The 25,446-nt window shown below is 57.5% G+C and overlaps 1 protein-coding gene across 1 annotated transcript in view; it reads right to left on the bottom strand.

Annotated features, from left to right (window-relative positions):
• Positions 1-25,446, bottom strand: part of RPTOR (regulatory associated protein of MTOR complex 1) — a 118,644-nt gene that overhangs the window by 80,514 nt on the left and 12,684 nt on the right. Inside the window, exon 2 of the mRNA XM_090257810.1 lies at positions 3,601-3,703. Within this exon, the coding sequence (XP_090113936.1) occupies positions 3,601-3,703 (103 nt within the window). The remainder of the gene's footprint in view (positions 1-3,600; positions 3,704-25,446) is intronic.

Genomic DNA, 25,446 nt, shown 5'->3' with positions numbered 1-25,446 from the left:
TCTGTGCTTAAAGAACACACGGGAGGCCGGGCGGCCGGAAGGACGGGGACGCAGGTGGTACCTGGCGTCTGCGTGAAGCGCGAGCTTTCTGGTGGCAGCCTGTCCGCAAACCGCCCCCCCCCCCCCCCCCCCCGGTTCAGAACACTCAGACCTGCATGGGGACGGGAGCGCTGTCCACCCGCCCCGCACACACGAAAGAGAAGCTGGTCACGTGGCCTGGCCCGAGGTCACTGGGGGTGCTGGGCCTCGGCCAGCCGGGACAGTGGGGCACCCTTGTCACCGCCCGTCATCTTCGCACACAACAGCTGTGCCCACCCCTCCTGTGAAACACCCCGTGCTCCAGCGCCAACGACCCAAGCGCTGACACTGGGGACCCTCCTCCCCCGGCCGGGCCCCTGAGGACCCTGATGAGGGCAGCACCCCGGGCACAGGGCCCCACAGACCCTGTTGGCTCTCAGCCCACCCCGAGGGACCCTTCTAAAGGACACGCCCATGATGTCACCCTCCCCTGAAAGCCTCCTGTGTTCCACGCGAATGTCAAGGAAAGTCAGAAAACAGCGTAAGCTGTGGCTGGAGTGGAGACAGGGTGGGGGGCGGGGGCAGGTCACCAGACTGGGCCTCTGGCTGCAGGTCCTGATGAGTCTGATCCGTTTGGGAAACGTCCCCTGACGGCCTGCCTGCCCCACGCGCTGCCCTGCCCCAGGCTGACAGGGAAGCAGCGGCGGAGCCCACCGCCCAGCGCGGCTCCGTGAGCGGCCGTTTCCTAAGCATTTGCTAACTGGCCGAGTAACTGAGCACTGCCTGCTGGACCGAGAGCAAACTTCTCCGTGTGCCTTTGAAGGGCTCTGCCGCTAATTAGTCGGGTGACCTTGAGCAAGGAGTCTTTAATTGAGAAAATACATAACGGCAAAGGGCCACTTTGAAGTCAGAACTGGCTCCTCACGGCTCCGTATTCTATCCCCACGGTATCACCTGGTGTGTTTTGTAGTTCGTAGCTACATAGTGAGAGGCATTTCATCTTCCTGGGCCCAAGGGCAGAGCTGGGAGCTGTGGCGGCTGGTGCGGCTGCGGCGGCGGCAGCCACGCTCAGCGGGAGCTCTCCCTGCCGTCCGGCTGGCGTGCACCTCGGCGGGCCTGCCCTCGTGCTGCTGTGGCGGCATCTGACGCCAGGCCACACCGACAGCCTCTGCCGCATCTACGGCGGAGGCGAGCGCCACTCTGTGAAAAAGCGGCCTCATCGCCTGGAGGAGGGGCCGGGGACGCCAGCGCTCCCGACGGCCACCTCTGGCGCGGCCCCGGCAGCTGCCCAGGCCTGTGGCCGGAATCCCGGCCCGCACTCCCCTGGGTGGCAGTGGCCACATGCTCGCTAGAAGCAGCTCGGTGGGCGGTCCACTTGATTGTCCTGGCCATGCGGCTCTGGTCACTGCCAGGGGACCGGAAGGGCCGCTTCACAGACACTGACGCCGCGAGCCCCTGGAGGCAGCTTCTCCCACGGGTGTGGGACCCAGAAGAACTAGGTCTCCTTCAGCTGCCTGTCCCCGTCCTGGAGGCCAGAGCAGCACCGACGCCTCCGTAGGTGTGAGGTGCGTCTCCCGCAGAAGCACCCCTCCCCTCCCCCGCCCACACAGACCCCCCCACGCTCCCAGGCCTCCTCGGAGCGTCATGGCATTTGGGAGAGCAGCTCTGCTCTGTAGGACTCGCGCACGAAGGGACTCGCAGGGGCGGCTCGCGCTCCAGGGAACCGGGGGGCGCTCTGCCTCGGACGATACGTGCAACTTCAGAACTTTTTCTTCAAAATGAAAATGAAAATACAGATGGCTCCATACCACTGAGAATTTGTTGGGTCAAATCTCCCAGCTTCTCTTTTTCTGACACCATTATTGTTAAAGTCACCGTTGCAAGGACCAGCCCTGCCCGTAATAAAGGCCAAGTGAAAATTTTTCAACTGTAAAAGCCATATGCCCTTTTGAACTCATGGTCCATTGAAATTGTTACAAAGCAGATTACAGTCCTAAACTGCAGAAAATGTTTTAAAACACAATATTAAAAACCTATTCATTTGCTGGACCTTTCACCCAAGAAAGAAGCAAGGAATTCTTCTTGTTCACTGACGCCGCCCCATAAATACCGACCAGCGAGGCTCGGTGGGGGGGGCGGGGTCTTTAGTTTCTCCCGCTCGTTTGCCTTGGTGGGGCCGGGGCAGGTGGAGGACCCCAGGACACCTGGTAAGAGTGTCTGCAGCAGACGCGTGCACCCCTCGGAGCGCCCCCGGGGCCCACAACCCTGCTGTAAAACCCAGCCTAAGAGTCCCCGCGGGAGGAGGTAGAGGGCAATGACTCAGCTCAGCTGTGACCAGGCGTCGGTGAAGTGGGGACAGGCAGTGGAGGCTCATAAGCGGTCAGTTCCACCAGCATGGTCACCGGGAGACAGCAGAGAGCCAAGCCCATGTCTCAGGAAACGACCACAGGAAACGGCCACTGTCACTGGGGGTAGGGACAGGGGCCTGGGCTCCCGGCGGGGAGGCTACGAAACGGAGGCTGTGACCCTAAGATGCCCGGAAGAGCGCGACAGCCCAGTAAAACGGAAAACCAACACTGTTTTCTCAATTCTGATGAAAATCACTTGTACTTTTTGTTAAAGTGGATAGGGGGATTTCTGCCTCTGCTTAGGACGGAGTAAGCTGGGGTGTCCCCATCTTGTCAACGAGACAGAGCTGACTGATCAGCAGTGGAAACCAAGGAAAATCATCTGCATCGATGTGGCTTCACTGGTAAATCACACTGAAATTCAGAGGAGAAATAACACCCAAGTCAATACACACTCTTCCATAAAACAGAGGAGATGGGAGAATGTCTCAACTCGTCCAGTGAGGCCTGCATTACGTGGCGCCAAAAGCAGATAGACGTGCTGTAATAAGAGGGGACTACAGACCAGTGTCCCTCATAAACAGGGACGCGGGCTCCTTACCAAAGTCCGCAGCCAGAGCCAGCCACGGAGAGAAGGGGCGCGGTGCGCCGGCTCCCGGAATCCAAGGCTGGCTCAGGAGCCAGAACCGCGTCCGTCTAACCCCCCGTCAACAGACTGGGAAGAAAAGCTGGACGATTATCTCAACACGCCGAGAAAGCCTTCTGTAAGAGCCACACTGATTCCTGACAAAATGCTCGGCAACTCGGGACAGAAGTGAACGTCTTGCCTTACAAAAGGCGCCCATCAGCCCTAGCGGAGAGGCCTAACGCCCCCTCCCTAGAAGCAGAGACAGGGGAGGCGAGGCCCACGCCCGCTCCCTGGCAGGCCTTCGCTGGGGCCCCTCAGGGGACGATGACCCAGCTGGGCGGTGCCCTGTGGGAGCCTCCCCATGGGCGTGAGGCGCCCGTCCGCGGTTTGAGGCATAAAGTGGAGAGCGCTGCCCTTAGGTGGCGACACGGGGCAAACCGAAAGGGGAGAGTTATAGAATCCAATAACCATGATTTTATTCGTTTCCCTTGGAACACTTTCTCCACATCCAAAACAACCTCAAGGTCAGAGAACCTGGGAAAGACAGGAGCCCTCAGGCCCACACACACCAGCGACAGGCCCCGCGCGGTGACCCCCGGGACTTACCGATCCAGCACTCCAACCGCGCACAGGGGGTGGTCTTCACCACGTCTGGGGGGTCCACACCGACATTCAGGCACAACACTAAGGCCACGCTGACGGTCTTCATCTGCAAACACAACAGAAAAAAGGCCTTTCAGTACGCAAGTCCCGGGGGCGGTGGCCAGTTTCTCAGTGTTCCCAGAAGACGTGCCACCAAGTGCCTGGCCCCCCCCGCGCCCCCCCACGCCTTCCCCCACCTGCACTGCCAGCTGTTTTCTCAGCCCCTCCTTCCAGGAGCGGCTCCCGAGTGCCGTGGGCAGATGGCAAGGGAGGCCTTTCTCAGGCTTCCTTGCAACGCATTTCCAGGAAGAAGAAGTTGATCAAAAGCATAAACATTGTAAGGCACTGGTAACATTCTGCCAAGTTCCTCTGCAAAGCCTTTGCACAAACTCACACTCATTAAATAAAACTGTTACTTATTTAATGAGAGAAAACGTCGTATTGATTTGGTTGACACTCTTTGGTATTATTTGCATCTTTCCTCTTTTGTGGGTTTTCTGCTCGCGGGTACACTGCCTTCCTTGCCGATGCCAGCGGTCTCTCCCGACGCAGCCCCACTCGCCCTGCGCCTGGGGAAGGCTGTGCGCACACCGCCGGCTGCCCGTGCTTCCCTGGTCTGACCGGTGTGACCACCCCACCCCTGCCCCTCCCAGCACCCTCAGCTGGGAAACACCAGCCGCCAGCCGCTACCCTCACTCACTGGCTCCCACTGCCAGCTCCCACTGGCCGCACCCCGGGGTGCCGTCCTCGGGCACGTCAGGAGGTGAAGGAAAGAAGCGCCGGGGCAGGGGCGCAGAGCACCGCAACCAGGACGGTCTCCCTGCTCCGGCCGCCCTGCTCCTGCGCCTGGGACCCCGCGCCCCACCCTTTCTGTCCTGAAAGCCTCCTGGGTGAGCCCCCGCCCGGCCCACACGCCCAAGATAACAGAAGATAGCTGTCAAGGGTATAGGGACCCAGGGACAAGACGAAAGTATCTGTCCTGCTCCTGGCTACCCACCGAGCGCCACAGTCCGGCCGAGACAGCACAGTAAAAGCCTCGGGCCAGCGATCGCGTCCCGTGCTCGGTTCCCTGCAAATTTCACCCGCGCCGGCCTGATTTCAAACCTGGCGAGTTTTAAATTCTTAGCTATACCCTAAAGCGTCTTCTCAGCATTTTATTTTCATTTCTACGGTAACCTCGTTCCAAAACTTCTAGATTAATGTTTTTTAATAATACAGTTATAACATTAAGAAAATGTAGGGGCTATCAATTTAATGTGCCAAAGATTGCATAATAATACATAAAATCACCACTTTGGACTTGAACACATTCTTCTCTCCAGTGCAATGTAACTGAAGAGGGCAGAGTCACATCCCCGGAGGTCACCTGTGAATCTGCAGAGAGCACCATTCTGAGGAGCCATGAAACCGTCCGTGACCAAGGACAACGAATGACCTCAGACCTGTCAGCTCCTCGCAGTCCCCTCTGAGCGCCGTCCCTACCCTCACAGGAGGGCGGGGCGCAGCGGAGCCAAGGCCCTGTCCGCCCCTGGAGGCAGGGAGCACGCTGCCTTGTGGTTCCAGGCCAGGGCCGGAGCCTCACCATCCCCTGGGAGGCCGGGCGACGCTGTCCCAGCCTGGGTGCCGTCCCACACAGCTGCTGGGGCCAGCTGGGTTTGGAGATGCAGAGCTCTCAGACCTCTGACAGGGTGACATGGGACACCCCGGGAGGCGCGTCAGCATCCATGAGGACAGGAGAGCATCGGCGCCCTGCCCGCCGGGGCCCCGCCCAGCTTTCCCACCACGGCTGGTGGGCCCAGACACCGGTCCCCGTGGACACGCCAAACGCGCAAGTGCATGTCGCCTCACTGATTGCAAAGACATCCATGCAGTCACCAAAGAATTCAAGACAGTCGTAGGGCCCTTGACGGCCTTCTTCCCACGGAGTTGATCTGAGAAACCACATGCTTTTAAAAAGACAGCTGAGCAAGTGCCACAGCCACACCGAGACGTGGGCTCCCGGCCGACAGGCCCCGCCGCCGGCTGCGAGGCGGAGTGCGGACGCGACCGGCCCCGCGTCCATGACCGAGCAAAAGGAACAGGAAGCCAGCAGGCTGGCCACACAGGCCCCAGCAGCCGCCGCCCCGCGCTCCTTCTCGGAAGCACAGCCCCCCAACTCCCGGCCGCGCTCATTAGGAGTCAGAGCACCCAGAGGAGACCTGGCGCGGAGCCGAATGCATAATTTATAGGCAAAGTCGGAAACGGAACCACAGCAAACAGTCAAGTACTGGGCGGGGGAGGGGGGAGGCTGCTGAATGAAAGGAAGAGCCGTGCAGCTCCAGCTTCCAGCCCACAAAACAAGGGGCAAGAAACCAGCAAGAAACACGTCAAAGGGAATTTTGCAGCCAAACTGACAAACGTCAGATCCCCATCCCCGCAGCCCCTGCGTGCAGCTGCGCGCGTCTCCGCCTGGATATTCCTTTGTTCACAACCACGGGGACGGGGACGGTAGGCGCAGATCTGGGACTTGTGGGCTCAGCTGGTTACCGTGAGCCAGAAGCCTCGGTGAGGTTTAGGGGCTCTGTTTGAGGCCAATTTCTGTCTGTTTCACTGCTTTCCTGTAACGCAGTCTGATACACGGGAGGACACGAAGGCAACTCCTCACCACGGGAAGAGGCAGCGAGCGCAGCCCCCCCACCCCCCGCCGCAGACCCGGGGGCAGCCTGCCTTCTAAGGAGCAAATGAAGGAACTGCACACAGACTAGGGTTAGTAGTGAGATCGGAACAGCTTCCGACAGGTTCTCGCTGCGATTCCTTCAGGAAACAAGCGTTCTCCCCGGCGCCGCCCCTGCAGACCCAGACTCTGACGGGTTCTGCAAACCACACGGCCCCGCGCGCTGGACAAGCCAGTCTCCTGACTCTCAGGCGCTGAGTGAGGGACAGGAGGGCTTCTGAGTCTTTTCTTGTAACGCCTGATGGGGTGAAATATGTATGTATCTGGAAAAAACCCATTAATATAATGACAACAGTGTGCACGACACCGATGTAACCTGGCAGCCAAGGAGGGTGGACGGGGATGCGCACGTGTGAACAACGACGACCTCGCTGGGGGCGGCAGACGCCGCTGAGTGAGCGTGTGTGCCGTGTGGCCGCCACGTTCACAACGACTGAGCGGGTAGAGCAACGGATCTGCACCACATTCTGTGTGAAGCGTGAACATCCCTCCGTGGAAACTACTCAGATGACTCAGAGGCGGCAGCTGTGGGAAACCGGTGACTGGCAGCTTCATCAGGACAACACGCCCACTCACGCGTCACGTCTCATGCAGAGATTTTTGGTGAAACATCCCATCACCCAGGTGACTCAGCCCCCCTACAGCCCAGATGGGCACCCTGTGACTTCTGGCTTTTTTCTAAAATCACCTTTGAAAGGGAAGAGATTTCACACCGTTGATGAGACTCAGGAAAATACAACAGGACAGCTGACTGGGAGACCTGTGCGAGGTCCCCGGGTGCCTGCTTGGAAGGGGACGGGGCGTCATTGTCCTGTGTGCACTGTTTCCTGTATCTTGTATCTTTTTCAAAAAATCTTTATTTTTCATAGTATGTAGCTGGATACCTTCTGGACAGACCGCGTGTGTATCTAATTAACTATTTAATCTTTCTATTTAATCTTTTCCCCTAAAAAGTGGAAGTATTTGCCTCGGAGGAATATAGGAAAACAGGAAAATACTAACCTGTCTCAGGCCCACATACACGCACAGATTAACTGTAAGGAACGCAGCAAGATGAAGCCCCAACATGGCCAACTCCCCCACGGAAGCCCAAGGGCGGGCCGTAAGGGCGCGGGGACGGCAGGTGTGCGGTGCAGGAGCATCTCGGCTTCCGAAGCGCGCCGCAGGTGCACAGCGCTCCCGGTGGGCTCCGCGGTGTGACCCACGCCGCAGGGAAGCTGCTGCGAGGGGCACACTCTCAGAACAGGCCAAGTGGCCCGGGACGCAGCCCCCAGGGCCTGGGTGAAAAGAGGGTGCAATGCCACATCCCTAATTCTTATTCCAAACACAGAGCACACATGTAAAGGACACAGGATGGCAGCACGAGGTGCCACAGGCGCTGCTGGTCACGGAGGAGCGGGAACGTGGGCGCCTTCTCCTCTTCCCTCTCTGCACGTGGCCTTCGGGGTCTATACTGTCAACTTTCTACCATAAACACATCTGATTTCTATAAGCACAGGGAAAGTAATAAAAATGTTATCACAACTGTCAAGGATTTTTTTATGCATGTGTGTGGATGTATATATAATTTTTATTACACTCTGAAGAGAGACAAAATACCTCATCCCGTTAGCTGAAGCGCAGACCAGTATCCAAGGCAACAAGCAAGCGGGATGGTGAGGAGCTCAGGGGACGCCCCGTGGGCAGACTGAGGGCAGCCGTGCCCCCCTCCTTCCACAGCACTGCCACCCAACCCAAAGTCGGCCCCGTAACCCGCGACGCCTCGTCCTGGCAATGCAGGCGCAGCCAGGGGCTCCATCGGGGTCCTCCATCCGTCCCGGGAGGACACCAGACCTAGCCCGCTGCCAAGTGGCCTTCTGCAGGGGCAACGGGACTTCCAGGTCACACGTGGGGGGACTTCAAGGCTGTTCAGACTTCTTTCAGTTGACAGGAGGCCGGGCCACTGCTTCATGACTCCGAATGGAAGGCAGAGTCAGCAGTATCGCCACGGTACGGAGCCACTCCCTCAGGACGGGGTTCTCTTCCACTCTTCATGATGCAGCCCTCCTAAGGACCGTCCCCACGCACACCGAACTGCGCACAGCTCCTGGGCTGTGCTGGCCGGAACGCCCTGGTGGCAGGCACTGCATAACGTGGAAGTCCCAGGACACTAAGGGGGGCTGTTTTCCTCCTGTCCCCTCCAGCCTCTGGGTAGGACCAATGTCCCACGGTGCCAGGCGAAGGGTAAGGTGGATCTTATAGCAGGTCGTCAAGGCACAAGAGTGGCTAAGCAGATGTCGTCAGGAAGATGAACCCGTGACAATGGCAAACACCCATGTGGGATGGAAGGGAATGGAGGGAGGGAAATAGGCCAGGAAGCTGAGGGTGAGATAACAAGCTTGTACGAGGCACGGCAGGAGGGGGAAGGGACCAGAGCAGCAGAAAAAGGATGAACCTTCTACTTCAAAGCGAATGGGTGATAGCTCTGCTGCTAAGTGGGCAGAGATGAAAGACACAGACCAACCCAAGGTCCCACCTGGCTGAAACTCTGTAATAAGCCTCTCACTAACATGCCCCACAGGGAACTGCAGTTGACACGGGCCGTCTGTGGTTCCCCACAATGTTTCAACACGTCCCGTATGCCTTGATGATTTCCTACACATGGGCCCTAGCTTCCCAAGGTAGGAAACAGAAGCAATTGTGTCTGGACTCTCTTGCAGCTAAAAGGCCATAACTGGGCCTGTGCTCCTCCAAGCAGGTGCATCTGCTGCCCAAACTCGGGTTCTGAATCCCGCCAGGCCATGCTCCACTGGGGCTGAAGCGGCATTGGTTTCCCCGCCACGCGCCCTGTGCCCAGGTCAGCGGCAGATGGTGAGCCATCCACCTCCACGCTCCTCTGCTTGGGGCGGGCGGGTCTCCTGTCGCCGGACTCAAGGAGCACGTTGACTTACATCCTGTCCTTGGTAGGGGCCCCCCAAAGTCACTGCTGCCGTAGTGGAGGGGGGCCCCTGATTGTCGTCTGGCTGATGAAAAAGCCTGACCGTCTCTCTCCTTCCAACATTTTTCCAGGACCTTGTTCATTCCAGCACGGACCCCAGGTGCTGGAGCCTCAAAGAGGACATGGTGCAGTGACACCCCCGGTCCAGGAAGGCCCGCCCAAGAGTGAACACTCATGGGGTCTGGTGCTGCTGTCCAGCAGGCCTGCCTGGCTGGCCGTGGGGACAGAGCGGTGGCCCCGCTGAGGAGGGACCTGCCTTCAGTGGTGCAGAGTTCTTGCCGTGATTCATGTTTGCAATGATTCCTGAAGGGTGTCATTTTTGAAATTGGTTCTGTGTTTTCAAAGAAAATAATAACCAATCTAAATGTGTTTATGAGGCCCGGCTTGGATTTTTCTTTAAAATTACTATATCAGGAAGGGATTTGTTTGCCACCAGCACTAAATCTGGTTTGGTCTCCTTTCTTTCCTTTTAAATAATAAGTTTTGTTGGAATTATTAATGGCTTCTATGGCTCCTTCAGGAGAGTTGGATCCTTAAGCTTGGCTGTCTTGGCAGGACCCGTGATTTCAGATGAGGCCTCGCTTGGTTCCGGTGCGGTGCCGGTGTGGACGCGGCGGGGCCTGCGTCCCTGGGGGCCGTGGGTCTCTGCAGCGGTTTCTGAGGTCAGCGCAGACGCAGAGTGTTCAGGAAAGAGCCTTGTTGGCAGTCAAGGTGGAAGAGTGTCGGTAGAAGCGCACACAGGGCGGGACTGGCCGCAGAAACGCCGGGCCGGCTGTGGGCGGGACCCCTGCGGGGCCCGGGCCGTGGGCCACGGGCTGGGTGACAGACCACGGCTCAGTGGGGACCGTCCCCCAAGGATATTGGTGTCTGCCGTCCCCTTTATCAGCATGACTCTGAAGTAAATGGAAATGTTTCTGCTTGTGATTTCACGTTTACAACGCTTCCCACCTCTGACCCTGTCCTGTGGCAAGTCCTCACTCGGAATCCCTTTGGTGACTAGGTGGGGGTGGGGTGCCGACCTTATTTTGTTAAGATGACGCTTACTCAGCCCTCCCTCTTTGGCAGGCGGCAGAGAGGGCCGTCGGCAGCCAGCACCAGGCAGCCTGTGGCCTGCGTGTCCCCAGCTGCCAGGCCCGTCTCTGCCCACGTGCTCCGGCCTACGGCTGCCTCTCTGTGACCGTGCCCGGCCCTCCTCTCAGGACCCCCTGAACTGCCTCGCCTCTGGACCTGCTGCTCAGAGGAAAGGAGCTGCCAGCACCAGCTGTAGATCCAAACACCTGAGAGGTCGAGATGCCGCTTTTGGTGCCGTCGCACTGAGTGTGCGTTAGGGGTCATGACGGGCAGGGGCGGCTTCGCTGTGGGCTCCGTCTCCTCTTCCCTCCCTCTCCACGGCCGGCCAGCCCACGTGAGCCTGGAGGGGAAAGCCCCTTTGGGGGCGACAGCACCTGAATCTGTGTGTGTCCTCGGGCCCCTGGTGTGACGCTGCTGTGCTGGTGGCTCTTGCGGACGACCCGATGGTGACAGCTCAGGGTGACTTTGGCGTCTGAGTGTTTTCCGCCCTGAAGAGCCTCTGGGGTTCCTAGCTGCAGATGGCAGAATCCAGGCTGGCTACACTGAGCAAGGGAAGGACCCAGACCCAGACCCTGAGGTGACAGAGACGCCCAGGGGGGTTCTGTGGCCCCGAGAGGCCAGAGGCACACCACCGCGGCCGCTGGTCCTTCTGGGACGTGCGGTCCCGCGTTAGCTATGAGCACAGATAGGAGGCGCAGCTGACAGAGATTCCGGAAGTTCACTTCAAATGTCCTCACCAAACGCCTATGCATTAGAGGCAGTCACGGGTTCTGGGGGGACACCTCAGTGTGCAGGTCTCCCCTCCAGGGAAGGGGAGGTACATGTAAGAGATCCTCCCAGAAATGCACAAAAGAAAAAGGCTCAGAACTCGCCCTGTCTGACAGAACCAGACAGCCCAGCAGGGAGCAGTGGCACGGGGCAGGGGTCCGCGGAGAGAATGCTCAGGCCAGCCCACGGCGGGGGTGGGGGGTGGGAGTGGGGGCTGGGCAGCACCACGGCCAGCTCCGGGGGGTGGCCCGGTTTCTCCATCTCCAGAGTGGGGCTCGGAGGGTCCCTGGGTCTAGGGAACGATGGTGATGTTTATGTTCTGGGAAGTCTGAATTGTTCTTTCTTTTTTAAAAAAAATGTGCTTTATTGATTATGCTGTTACAGTTGTCCCAATTTCTTTTCCCTCTGCTCCCCTCCACCCAGTGACCCCCTCCCTCCAGTTGTCCCCCCGCTCCAGTCCATGCCCATTGGTTGTGCACATAGTTCTCCTCAGCATCTTCCTGTCGGCTCCACTCCCTCCTACTGTGCTTCTTAATTCCTGCACCATCTCCCTCCCCTTCCCCCTTCCCCTTCTTGGCCAGAAGTCTCCTTCTTTCATTATTATAAGTAGACACGTGCACTAAGCCACATCTATTATTTCCCCTTAGAATTTCCACCCATGTGTGGCCTTACATCTTTGACAGTTCAAACAAGCTTAGATTAAAAGTCAAAGGAGCAGCGACCAGCATGGCTCAGTTGGTTGAGCATCGTCCTGTGAAGTAAAGGATCACTAGTCTGAATAGAGCCTGGAAATAGACCCAGGTCTCTATGATCAATTAATATTTGACAAAGGAGGTAGGAGCATAAAATGGAGTAAAAATAGCCTCTTCGACAAATGGTGTAGGGTGACCTAGACAGGTATATGCAAAAAAATAGAACCAGACCACCAATGTACACCACACACCAGAATAAACTCAAGACGGATCAAAGACTGAAAGGTAAGCCGTGACACCATCCAAGTCCTAGAGGAAAACACAGGCAGGAAAATCTCCGATATCTCACGTAGCAATATTTTCACGGATACATCTCCTAAGGCTTCCAAGGGAAATAAAGGAAAGAATAAACAAATGGGACTACATCAAACTAAAGAGTTTCTGCTCAGCAAAGGAAAACATCAGCAAGATGAAAAGGGAACCAACCATGTGGGAAAACATATTTGCCAATGACATCACAGACAAGGGATTGATCTCCAAAATCTATAAAGAACTTACACGTCTCAACACCAAGAAGACAGACAACCCAATTAAAAAGTAGGCAAAGGACCTGAACAGACAGTTCTCCAGGGAGGACAGACAGAAGGCCCATAGACACATGAAAGGATGCCCAACATCACAAGCCATCAGAGAGATGCAAATAGAAACCACAATGAGATACCACCTCACACCAGTCAGAATGGCCGTCATCAACAAATCAACAAACAGCAGATGCTGGCGAGGATGTGGGGAAATGGGAACCCTGGTATACTGTTGGTAGGAACACAGACTGGGGCAGCCGCTGTGGGAAACAGCATGGAATTTCCTCAAAAAACCTAAAAATGGAACTGCCTTTTGAACCAGCGATTCCACTGCTAGGATTATACCCAAAGAATCCCCAAACCCCAATTCAGAAGAACCTCTGCACCCCTATGTTCAGAGCAGCCAAGGGCTGGGAACAGCCTCAGTGCCCACCAGTGACGCGTGGGTCACAGAACGGCGGTGCATTCCCATGACGGAACCCTGTGCAGCAGAGAGAAAGGGGCGCTCCTCCCTCCCGCGACAGCGTGGACGGGGCTGGAGAGCATCACACGCAGTGAAGTAAGCAGGCGGCGAAAGACAAACACCGTGTGATCTCACCTGATACAGGAGCCCAACGAACACACTAACGAGCGAGCAGAATAGACCGAGAGGCCTGGAAACCAGGGCCAGACTGACAGTGACCAGAGGGGAGGGGGGGGGGAGGGGGGAAGAGGGGACAGGAGGGAAGGGTTTATTCAAGGAACTGGTATAAACGACCCATGGACACGGGCAACAGGGTGGGAACTGACTGGGGGTGGGGCAGGGGAAAGCAACGGGGGAAACAGGAAAACTGAGAGAGAACGACGATGAAAAGTGAAATGAAATGAAATAAAAGCTCTCAGGAGACCAACAACGTCACGGGCCGGACTCCCAGTCAGGGCACAGGCCTGGGTCACAGGTTCCATCCCCAGCCGGGCGTGTATTGGGGGACAAAACTGTGCTTTGCCCTGTGGCAAACCCCCCCTAACGTCAACCCAAACACAGTGCCAGACTAGAGGGAGCCCAAGGCAGATGACACCCAAACCTGCCCTGGGTCGGCCCTGGGAGAGTGGCCCACCTCGCGCCCTGGGACACACCGGAGAAACCAGATAAGATGGCAGGACCCCTGCTGAACCCCGGCTCTGCCAGTTCAGCCTCAAAGAGGCCACCTAAATAAGAGGAAGAGGTTATGACGTCATCCAAGGTCAAACTGCATGGGCTTTCCTCCAGAATGCTCTCCAGACAGCGTTTCCTAGACACCAACAGCTTCATCCAAGGGAGGAGCCACGGAATTAAAAGGCTGCAGCTCTGAGAAGTACGCTCCACCCAGGACGGGCCTGGGCTCCCTCCCAGCCCAGAGTCACACCCGCGGGCCCTACAGTGAGCCGCCTGCCCAAGCGCCATGTGCTCGCCAGGGGCCGGCCGGAAGAGGACCCACAGCGGTGCCGGCAAACATTTCAAAAAAAGTCGGAGCCTAAGGGTGCCTGCCACCTTTGAAGAATTAGGGGAAGAGAGGACACTCAAGAAGAATCTTGTGTCACAGATGTAGCCAGAACGAGACAGACTTCTTTTTGACTTTTCCAAAATCTTTCAGAGCACTGACAGGTCAACCCCGTGTGACTGACTCCAAGCCCACGGAGGAAGGCGTGAGAACAGGACGTGCAGGAAGAAGCAGACGCCCTTACGATGACCAGTAGGTATGGACGACACCAACGCAACTGGCTTCTGCGGGACGGGGGTGTCGGGGCGCGCTCACCACACGCGTCCCGGGGTGCGAGCCGTCCACCCTGAGACATGTGAGCTGACACACAAACCAACCTCCCAGCCTCTCGTTCTAAATGGTGATGAAATGAGAGCTAGAACAACCACAAAAGTGATCAAGACTTAAGCTTATATGAGTCCAAAAGACACGTAAATATTTTGTTACATTTTAGTAAAGTCTGCAGCAAGATCTCCCAAAAACTGCACCTCAAAGCAAGGCAGCTTGGGGGCCAGAAGCCTTGTGAGAAAACCCAAACAGCCTGCAATGTTGGTGGACACGTCAAAGCCAAGACCACGTGCCACGGACCTTCGACACGGGGAGGCACCTACCCACAGAAACGCCCGCGGGTCACCAGACGCCGCACACGGGGCCCCTGGGTGCTGAGCTGCGGTTCTCACGGCAGAGCCCGGCTCCTGCGGCTTCTGCTTCGGCTTCTCGTCTACACGATAAAACTGGGTCTTTAAGAAAAAATTGAGGCCTGTTATAAAAGCCGATTCCTTTCCAGCGCAGAAAACAACCCCACTGTCCCACTGGAGTAGAAACCCTGAACTCAATCACTTACTAAGCTTTAAAAGGCTTTAAAGTTCCGGCCCGTCCCCCTCGCCTGAGTGACCTGGGGCTACGGTGACTTCAGAGGCAGAAAGGCTAAGTGCACATCTGCCCTCTTTTATTAAATATATATGAACAGAACAGTCATAATGTTGAACCCTTTCGACTATTCCAATAAAATAGTCTTGAAAAAGAAAAAACTTGATACCCCCCCAAAGACGGACGGTAAGGGCGGGGTGCTCCCGTGCCGCATCGGGGCACCTCTCACCCCCATAGCTGCCAGCCTGCCGTGAGCCGTGAGGAACAGGGAGACAGGACAGACGGGACAGCTGCGGCCGAGCTCAGGTGCGCGCTGCGGGCTCCCCCCCCCCCCCCCCGACTCTCAGGCTGCGGGCTCCCTCCCCTCCCCTGACTCTCAGGCGCACAAACCGGGCGGCATCCGCTGGGGCCTCACAGCGGCCCGTCTCCTGCTTCTGAAGCCGGCTCGCCCACCATAAAGAGGGGACGGCGGTCCCGGGGACGGCGGTCCCGGGAACGGAGGCTGCGGGGCCCTGTCTCCCGGCGCTTAAGGGGAAGGCATCCCACTCACCAACGGGCAACGTCCCGCGGAACCAAGTGCAACCGTGTTCTGTTCACTAGCGCCCGCCACCCTGAGAAGCCCCGGGAGAGGAGCCGCCGTGGGGGCCACGTCTGCCTGAAGCACTTCCCTGCGCTGCGTCCGGAAGCCCGCGGCCGCCCCTGCACACGCCGAGGTCGTCTGCCGGGTGGCTCCGTGCTGCTGTCACACAGCTGAGGGGTGCGGCTCTGCCCCAGAGGCCATCAGGTCCACAGTGCAGACACAGATTTTCCAAAACTGTGATTTTCAGTCAAAATCCCAAGTTTTATCACTGGCAACAAATATCGCAGTTATTGTCCCCGGAGTGACAGGCTCCTTCCATTCATTTCTGAGACTATCCTCTCTGATGGGCTTTGAAGGAAACCGTGTCCCACGCAGGAAAAGCCCACCATGGGCACCTCTCAGAGACGCTGCGGGCTTGGGTCCAGACCACCGCAATAACGCGGCGTCGCAGGAAATTGAGTCGCCGCCTCCTTGCTAGTGGGGGGTCCTGCCCTCGGCCTTCAAAATCTGCACGGTCTGCGGGGCTCCCAGCGGCCTCTCCTGCAGGCGACCTGGGGCTCCGAGTGCCGCAGGAGAGCCGGGCGCAGTGCCTGCTGGAACGGAACGTTCCCGCACCCTCGTAGCCGCTCTCCGTCCCGAGGCCTCCGCCCCCTACAAAACCTGTATGTACGCAGCTCTAAGGACATACAAGGCCTGTCCAGAAGGTATCTGGCCACGTACTATGAAAAACAGAGACCTTTATTGAAAAAGATACAAGATACAGGAAACAGTGCACACAGGACAATGACGCCCCGTCCCCTTCCAAGCAGGCACCCGGGGACCTCGCACAGGTCTCCCAGTCTCCATCAGCTGTCCTGTTGTATTTTCCTGAGTCTCATCAACGGTGTGAAATCTCTTCCCTTTCAAAGGTGATTTTAGAAAAAAGCCAGAAGTCACAGGGCACCAATCTGGGCTGTAGGGGGGCTGAGTCACCTGGGTGATGGGATGTTTCACCAAAAATCTCTGCATGAGACGTGACGCGTGAGTGGGCGTGTTGTCCTGATGAAGCTGCCAGTCACCGGTTGCCCACAGCTGCCGCCTCTGAGTCATCTGAGTAGTTTCCACGGAGGGATGTTCACGCTTCACACAGAATCTGATGCAGATCCGTTGACCTACTTGCTCAGTCACTTTGAACGTGGCGGCCACACAGCACACACGCTCACTCAGCGGCGTCTGCCGCCCCCAGTGACTGGTACAGTGAAGGCGTCACTGTTCACACGCGCGCATCCCAGTCCGCGCTCCTTGGCTGCCAGGTCCCATTGGTGCTGCGCGAGCTGTTCTCACTGTGTTAACAGTGGCGGGACTTTCTCCAGACGGGCCTCGTGTGTGAAATGTTTACGGCAGCGCTGTTCACGACACCCACTGCCCCAGCGCTGCGGGAGGAAGGAGCGGACGGCGGCCCGAGCGTGCGGTGCTCTCCCACGTCGGCAAGGAGAGTGGCCGCCGGGCGCGACTCAGGTGTCCAACGAGCAGGCGCTTCTGACAGAGGCCAAAAGGCACCCTCTGGCCCCGATGGTTCTGGCGTCACTTTCTGGGTCTTCATTTCACTACACACGTGTTTTGCGTGCCTTTCTGGGGAGACGGCGCAGTTTAAAAGCGAGCGAAGGTAACGGAAGAAAACGTAGATGAGGTGGTCGCCAAGTGGTTCGTGTTTGTGCCCCACCAACACCTTCTGAACGCCGTCACAAGACACTCTCAGCGCTAAGGGGGGTCTCTCGCCATCAAGGGTTAAAACCTGGCCTGAGGAACAGGAGCAAGTATAATACACAGCAAAGAGCGATGAAGCCCCTAAGAACACAAAACTTAGCACAGGAAAAATCAGACAACCAAGCTATACCCCAAAGAGCTGGGGGCACCTGACTCACCCCAGGACAGACCACCCAGCTGTCCCCTGAGCACGAGGGACAGAAGCCCCCTGGCTGCCTGTGTCCACCCGGGAACATGAACCAGAGGCCTCCAAGGCCGAGGCTGAGATGTGGCCAAGCAGACGCAGCGGGCAGTTACAGTGACTTCAGAAACACAGAGGAGGGCCCCCGCGTGCCCCAGCCTCTCTGCTGCTTTCTCTTTTGAATTCTGTTATTTGTGCTTTCTCAGAAAGGACACTTAGGGGCAGAATTCCGGCCACACGTGTCCCCTGTAGCCATGACGTGGCTGCCACAGCAGGGTGACCAGGGCAGGAAGAAGGCACCCACCCCATCAGGTCCAGGGCCTCAATTCAGCGAACTCTTACACCTCAGTGCAGCTCCTGCCTCGCAGGCTTGGTCTCCGAGAAAAACGGGCCCCCGCGAGACCGGCGTGCGCGGGGGCGGTCGGGGCCGCTGAGGTGGAGGTAACGTATGGCTTCCCAGTTGAACCAAACAATTAGGTCTGCACCAGGATAGATGATGTCCTGGCGGCCCCTCTGCACACCGCCACCCGGCCTCCATCTGCTGCTGCGCGGCCCCGCTGACAAACTGCAAACGACTCAGTGATGGATGCGGGAAACGCCGCTCCCTGCCGCGATGGGGAACAGGGAACGCAGCCAACGTCAGAACAATATTTAGTGGCCTGTGTTTGGGACTCGGAGGGGACTGCGTGCGTGTGCGCCCAGGTCTCAGACAAGCATTTGCAGAAATACTGCAGGTTCCGGACCTCTCGTCACTGAAGTGTTTGCTTAACAGGCGTCCAGGTTTTTTAAAATCCAATCTAAAAATCCCATCTTGATTAGGTAAATCCCTGGGGTCCTCCTCACAATTACAGATTGTAAAACACCTTATTTCTGCCCTGGCCGGGTGACACCGTGGGCTGGAGCTTGTCCCGATGCGCCAGGGTTGTGGGTCCCACCCGTCAGGGCGCCTGCAGTGATCAGGCGGTGATGCAGCAGATCCATGTCTCTCTCCTCCCTCTCAAGTCAATATATTTTTTTAAATGTTAAACTCTTATTTCTAAACTCTGTGAATAGCCCTAAATAAAATTCTCTTTGAGAACACTCGTCCTTAGGCTACGTGGGCCTGTAAGGCTAGGCGTGCGGGCGGAGCAGGCCCCCCGGGATGCCCGGGACAAGGGCACGCTGGCCCAGAGCAGTACGCGACGCTGGAACAGGCAGAACGCGCTCACCGACCTACCGTTAACTCCATTTCCAATGGGGCCCTCCCCAGCCCTCGATGACGATTCACATCAAAGCAAAGGCTCACTCTCTTCTGGAAAAGCATAAGGACGCTGGGGGAAAGGAGACAGAACCCGTCCGTAACCAGCCTGTGCTCCCTCTATACGGTATGAGATGATATAAATATCTGCGGTTTGTTTTAAATGTTTGAACTCTGGTTCAGCGTCTTGTCAGTAAATATCCAAACACAAGTGAAATCATTTATTTTAATTAAGTTTCATGACTCACCAGCTACCAAAGACTCGATTTAATTAAAAGTTCAGAACACAATCCCCATATTCTCATGATGAAAAGTTTTTCTAAATAAATCCTAGTGTAACAGAGCCGCCCCCGCCCCCCACGGTCCCCGCAGCCCGGGTCTGGGGTTGGGGGCGCAGACAGAGCAGCTTGATGGTGCTCGGCACCCCTGTGGCCGGTAGTGGGGCCAGTGAAAGGGCGGGGGGGCAAAAGGGACGGTGCTGCTTAACACGGGGGCCCGCCGGCGACGAGGGGAGCGCCGCAGGAAGGAGGCGCTGCCGTCTGAAAGGATGAAGCGGCCCCGCCGTCCGCCGAGAGCAGCAGCCCGCGGACGGAGCGCGTTGGGGGAGCCGGGCGGGGCGGCCCCGGGAGAAGGAAGCACAGCCCCGCGGTCTGCAGCGCGCGCCGGCGGGCGGCCTGGGCGGGCAGGAAGGCAGGCCCGACGGTGCCGCGGACCCCGGAGCCGCCCGGGACCCCGCCTTGCAGAGCGGACTCTGGGCCCTCGGAACTCGGGGCACACGGCGAGGACGCTCCCTTAGGCCGTGCGCCCTTCCTGGGCCTCGCCGTGACCCACGTAACGCGGCCCGTGCTTTCCCGGACGGCGCGCCCCAGATCCTGCCGAGAGGGCCGCTTCTGGGCGCGGTTTTGGCTCCTAGCCTCTTGGGGGGCCAGGGAGGTGCTGGGCCCCATGGGCGCACAGGGCTCTGAGCAGGAGGGCCCCCGGGCCGGCCGGGATGTTGTAAAGAAAGACGTTTCCCTCAACACTGACCGTGGCGCCCTCCACGGAGGCGCCACGCGGCCCGGCCCCGCTTTGCTCAGTAACACCAGGTCAAAGCAGCGTCACACTGAGGCCACGCGCATCCGTGCAGACAGCGGCCCGAGGCTGCCGGCTCTGCAGTCAGCCGGTCCTCCAAAAAGGGGGAAATTACAAGGAAATGGAGGGGAAAGATTTAAGAAAAAAATAAGCTCTGCCTGGTGTGGCTCAGTTGGTTGGAGCGCCATCCAGTCACCAAAGGCCTGTGGGTTCGATTCCCGGTCAGGGCACACACGTGGGCTGCGGGCCAGGTCCCCACTTGGGGGCGTATGAGAGGCAGCCGACTGACGTTTCTCTCTTACATCGATATTTCTCTCCCTCCTTCTCCCTCCCTTCCCCTCTCTCTAAAAAATAAAATCTTTAAAAATGAATAAACAAACATTTATCCGTACTTATGCAACTGGTGGAAAAACAGGACTACAAGAAGGGTGGGGGGAAGGGAAAGGGGAAGGAGGGCAGGAGCTGGGGGTGGAGCAGCGCAGGATGGTAGCGCACCCCTGTTCTGTTTTACCGCATTTCCCAGCATTTCGTTCTTTCAAGATCATGTTCAACCCCAACTCTGTCACCGACGTGACTGCCTGTCCGTCCCAGTGCGCACCGGCACAAACTTGGTAAGCATGCCTCCCACAGCCTTACCCAGAGCGCGGACAAAGATGTCGGCCGTAGCAGCGTCGGCTCCCGGGGAGGCCCCCTGAGCGGGCAGGTTCCAGGGCAGCCCGCAGAGTGTGGGGGTGCAGCCCCTCAGCACCCACGCCCGCAGCTCCCCCGCTTCAGCCTCTCACTCGTAAACACACAAAGGGCACAGACAATTAATAAAAGGGCAGCTGAGTCCTCACCCCTGCACAGCTGACAATCCACGTGGGACCTTTGACTCCCCAAAGACCTCACTCCGAACGGCCCAGGAACACGTTCCATGTGCTGTAGGTACCGCATACCGTACTCTCACATAAAGCTAAGGACAAGGGGATGTAATTAAGGAAATCATAAGAAAGAAAATAAGTTTATGTCACTGTACAGAAATCTGGGCAGATTTATATATAAAGATGGTCACTGTAATGTTTATAGTATTGAAAAGTCAGAAAGAGTCTAAATGTTTAACAGTAGAAAAATGGGTTAAAAACTGTACTACATCCCAGCAACTTTAAACTTTAATAATAAATAGCTTTAAGTTACTATAAAACCAGTAAAAATTATGTTTTTAAAAACATGTAAATCATGAGGGGAAAGACACACAAAAAAGCAGGATGCAAAGCAGTATACAGAATATGATCTTAATTTTCATGTAAGGTAGGGGTGGGGTGGGTGTGATTCCCACGAAATTCTGCTGAAAAAGGAAGTAAAATCAGGAAAAACCCACCCTGCTCTTAGAAACGCTACACTCACCAAGTAACCAATTCTTTTCTAAACATTTAGAAATCAACTACGTTAAAATTCTGGTTCTCCTTCTCAACCAGAGGCAAAACGGCCAGTCGGAGAGGCAGACGGGGCCTCCTGGCCGGGCCCTGCACCTGCCTAGGAGCTCAGACGCCTCCGACTGCAGAGCCCTGGGTCCTGGGGGCGCGGGGGCGGGAGACCTCCCCGACCAGCTTCCTCTCCTCTCTCATCTTAAAAGCACAGGCCTTGGGCAAGCCCAGTAGGCTCACTGTGGGGTCAGCCTCCCACCTCTTTCAGAGAGAAGGAGCTCTGAGCTCCGGGGGCTCTGGTCAGAGGATCAAGGGGTGACTTGAAGGGGTCCACAAGGTCCCTGAAGCCCCTCACTTGGGCGAGGCTTGCAGGCTCACTGCAGGTCAGCAAGCCTCTACGTGTGACAAAAAGCCACACACAGTGACTGCCGGTAAAGGTCAGCTGACACGTACAGAGCACACCCTAAAACTACTGTCTCAGTGCAGCAGCTCGGACAGGTGCGGGAGGGGGCCAGCGAGGGCTGAACCCCCGGGGCAGGGACCTGGCTGGGGACCTGGCTGCTGCCCGAGGCTCCAGACCCAGCCTCCCGGCTCAGCCCTCCTTCCCGGAGCCTCCTCGGGTTCTGCCATCAGGGACGCTGACAGGGACAGGAGGAAGGCCAGCCCCGATTCCGCTGCCCCACTGCGCACCTGTGGCGAGGCCAGCGTCCTGCCACTCGGTGGCTCGCCCCCAGTCGCCAGGCCCCTCCCGAACAACCTCTTCTCTCTGTTCCCAGCCCATGCCGCAGCCAGGCAGCCGCAGCCATGGCCCCTCCTGCCCTTCCCGCCCCTGCTCCTGGGAAGCCAGGCCCCTCGCTGGAACACCCAGGACGGTCCCGCTCCCCTGGCCGTTCCCTGACTGACGCACCGCGTCTCAGAGAAAAGAGGAGAGCCGACCAGAGCCCCTGAAACTGCCATAGGACCACGTCTTCTGCCTGCCTCCCTGCTCCCTTCCTCAGCCCCAGGGCGGCCTGAGCCCCCGCGGGCCCCCACGCCGCTGCACGGCACCCAGCTCGCACAAACAGGAGGGCTGTAACCCGAAAATGCAAGAACGAACACTGTGTCATTGCAAACCCCGACGGGCACCTTGTCACCAACTGGTGGGTTCCAGCGAAGGGAGGGTCCCCACCTCTGGAAAAAGGGGTGCTAGTGAGAAGAGGCTGGGAGGCAGCCGGCTGTCCAGGTGTCCGGGCGGGGCCATCACTCGGCTGGCTGTGTTCCAACCCTCTGCAGGTGTCCCCTGTCCCTCCCCCGCGTATCTGACTTCCGGGGTCTCTGCTGATGAAATCATCCACAATATGGGGAAGGAACCACTTGACACCTGAATACCCGGAAATATAGCAGGAGAATAAAGACAGACTCACAGGAGCCGCTCAACATCCATAAGGAACATTTAACAACGTAGGAAGACTGCAGATCACAAGGTAAATATAAAAACCCAAACATAAATATGAATATCATATGGCAACAATGTAAGCATACACACGCTTGAAACTGACACAGGAAAGGGAACTCCAAAACCTGTTCAAGTAGCTTGCAGTATTATTTCATTATTATTACCCTTTTCAATTTTTCAAATCTGCTATGAAATGTCTTTCTTACGCGCATAAATTTTTCAAAAGGTGAAAATAATAAAACCGCAAACTACATAAGGAAGGCCATTTATGCTCCGGGGCACAGAGGCGCCCAGGGCAGGCGCATCCCGGAGGGCGTGGGCCGGGATCCGGGCAGGTGAGCGTCTCCGACAGGCGCGGGGAGGCGGCAGGTTCCCCAGGCTGAGAGGCAGGCGCGCGTCGGCCGGGGTCACATGCCTGTGCCTTGGAGCCTCACAGGGAGCGTGCGCGCGCGTCTGCGTGTGTGCGTGTGCGTGTCCAGAGCCGCATAACTCCTAACCCTACTGCCTTCTGTCACCGGAACATAAATCTGGCGGAGTAAGTGGAAAGCCTGAAATAAAAAAAGACTGCAATGCAAAAAAAAGTAATACCATTTTTTAAAATTATGACTATTTATATGCAAGTTAACGTGCTATAAATTTTGAACTCTTAACTTCATTTTGGTTCACAAACTCAGTAAATACGGCCTTGCTGTATTTTTAATTTAGCAAAAGTGCTATTTAATATATTTTACTGTTGTTGGTGCTTAAGCTGCATCTGGGTCTGTACTGAGCTGGGGCCATTCCTTCTGTCCTCACCAAGAAAAGCAAACAGCCACGGGCAACTCACAAAAGCCAGAGCTTAACGTGAAGAAAGGAAAAGAATGGGAACTGCGCTGCCCATAAGAGTGACGGCTGCAGCAATGGTGTTCCCGGTTGAGAGTTCCAGCGCAGCCCCGGCTGGAGCTGGTGCGGCTCAGTGGACGGAGCGCCGGCCTGTGGACCAAAGGGTCGCTGCTTCGGCTCCCAGGCAGGGCACAGGCCTGGGCTGCGGGTTCAGTCCTGATCGGGGGCGAAAGGGAGGCGACGGATCGAGGCCGCTCTCCCTGTTCCGCCCTCCCTTCCCCTCTCTCTAAAACAAGTAAATTAATTAAATTTAAAACAAAAACTAACCGTAGAGAAGGGGCCAGTGACCCAATAATAAGCCAAAGGAACTCCTGAGGCACGATCAACACAAATCAAACGGTATTAGGGACTCAGTGGACTGCGAACCCAACAGCCTCAGACTGCGGGGACCTCGGGGACCTCGGGGACCTCGGGGACTGACGGCAGCCCGGCCCAGCTGATGGGGCCCGCGCAGCGCGGGGAGGGGAGGGGTGTGGGGGAGGGCGCGCCAGTGAGCGCTGGGGGAGACCCGCGGCCCCCGCCCGCCCCACGGCGACCGGAAGCCAGCGCAGGGGGCGGCGCCCGGGACAGCCCGTTGCAGAACGAGGACGAGCAGACACTCAGCCCCAACACACAGACGCGGCGCCAGCAGAGGCTCCTGGAGGAAACGCACCGGCCCAGGCACAGGGAAAGGGACGCCACCCGGGGGCCTGCGCGCCTCGGGGGCTGCACACGGGCGTGAATCCAAAAGGGGGGGCGGGGGGCTGGTGAAACAAGACAATGCAAGCAGGTGGCTCTGGAGAGGAAATGAGCCTCGTCCCACGTGTTTGGGGACCCGAAGTGTCTCGTTAACATCATCCTGGGTGCTCGTCTCCCTACGGTAGTTTCCAGGAAACCTGCAGAGAAACGGCACATGACGTGAGACCCAGGAAAGGAAAACACCTTAAATGATGACCATTTGAATCCACAAAAGACGTAAGAAAGGAAAGAGCGCAGGCAGAGAAAACGCAGAAGGAGGTGGCAGACCTGAGCCCAAAGAAGCGTAAATAAATGCTCCGGCGAAAAGACAGAAGTTGTCGGCCTGGACTTCTCCCCCCGCCTGCACCCTGTCTACAGGAGGCACAAGAACACGGGACGCCGTGCGCGAAGGGACCGGAGAACAAAGCGCGCGCACTGGCCCGGAGGGAGCGGGCGGCCCCTCCCGAGGAGACGCCGCGCCCTGCAGCGCCCGCAGGGGTGACGCAGAGCCTGCGGGGCCCTGGGCCGCCCACCGGCGAGAGGCCGGTTGCGGGCGCGTGACGCCATCACGGGTTCCAACACGCGACGCAGCACCAGCGCGCGCAGGGGCGGCCGGGCTGCGGGTCACAGACCGAAGGCAGGGCCCCCGGGACGGCGCGGAGGCCCCGCACAGCACGGGGACCCGCCGGCCGAGGCGCACAGGCCACGCTGGCACACACGCGGGCGCCGGCTTCCACAGACACGAGCACACGCCGGGCCACACGGCGCGCTCACGCCTTCCAGAGGGCGACTGCAGCGTGCGCACACACCCACGCGCACGTAGCTGCGAGAGCCGCACGCCCCACGCCACGGGGGCGCCGCTCACACGAGAAGGTAATGGCGGCGGCGGCCCCGCTGCTGAGCGGCACGGTCTGTCCCTGCCTGCTGACACCGACGGGTGGCCTCTGACCAGACGCCGTCAAGCCACAAGCCAGGAGCCCGTCCTGGGAAACTTCCTCTACGTTTAAAATGGCAAAGCTTGCTTTAAAATTTCTCACATGTTAATCAAGTCAAAATGAAATTTAGAAAATTTGAACTGAAGAACAAAAATAGAATAGTGTACCAGAACTTGCTGAATGCAGCTAAGCACATAATTATATAATTTACAATTTAAATAGCTATAATAATATGCCTGTATTAGAAAAGAAAAATCACTGGAAACTAATAAGCTAAGTAACCATCTCAAGAATTTCCCCTTAAGAACGGGGTAACGTCCTGACCAGTGTGGCGCAGTGGGCAGGCCCTCGACCCGCAAAGGAAAAGGTCGCTGGTTCTGTTCCCCGTCAGGGCACATGCTTAGGTCGCGGGTTCAGTCCCTGGTTGGGGCGCGTACAAGAGGCAACTGAAG

This window comes from Furipterus horrens, unplaced genomic scaffold (genome assembly GCF_987537825.1).
Source record: "Furipterus horrens unplaced genomic scaffold, mFurHor1.1.pri manual_scaffold_11, whole genome shotgun sequence".
Lineage (NCBI taxonomy): Eukaryota > Metazoa > Chordata > Mammalia > Chiroptera > Furipteridae > Furipterus > Furipterus horrens.
The sequence above is the reverse complement of the archived record's forward strand: the minus strand, read 5'-3'. Positions and strand labels throughout refer to the sequence as shown.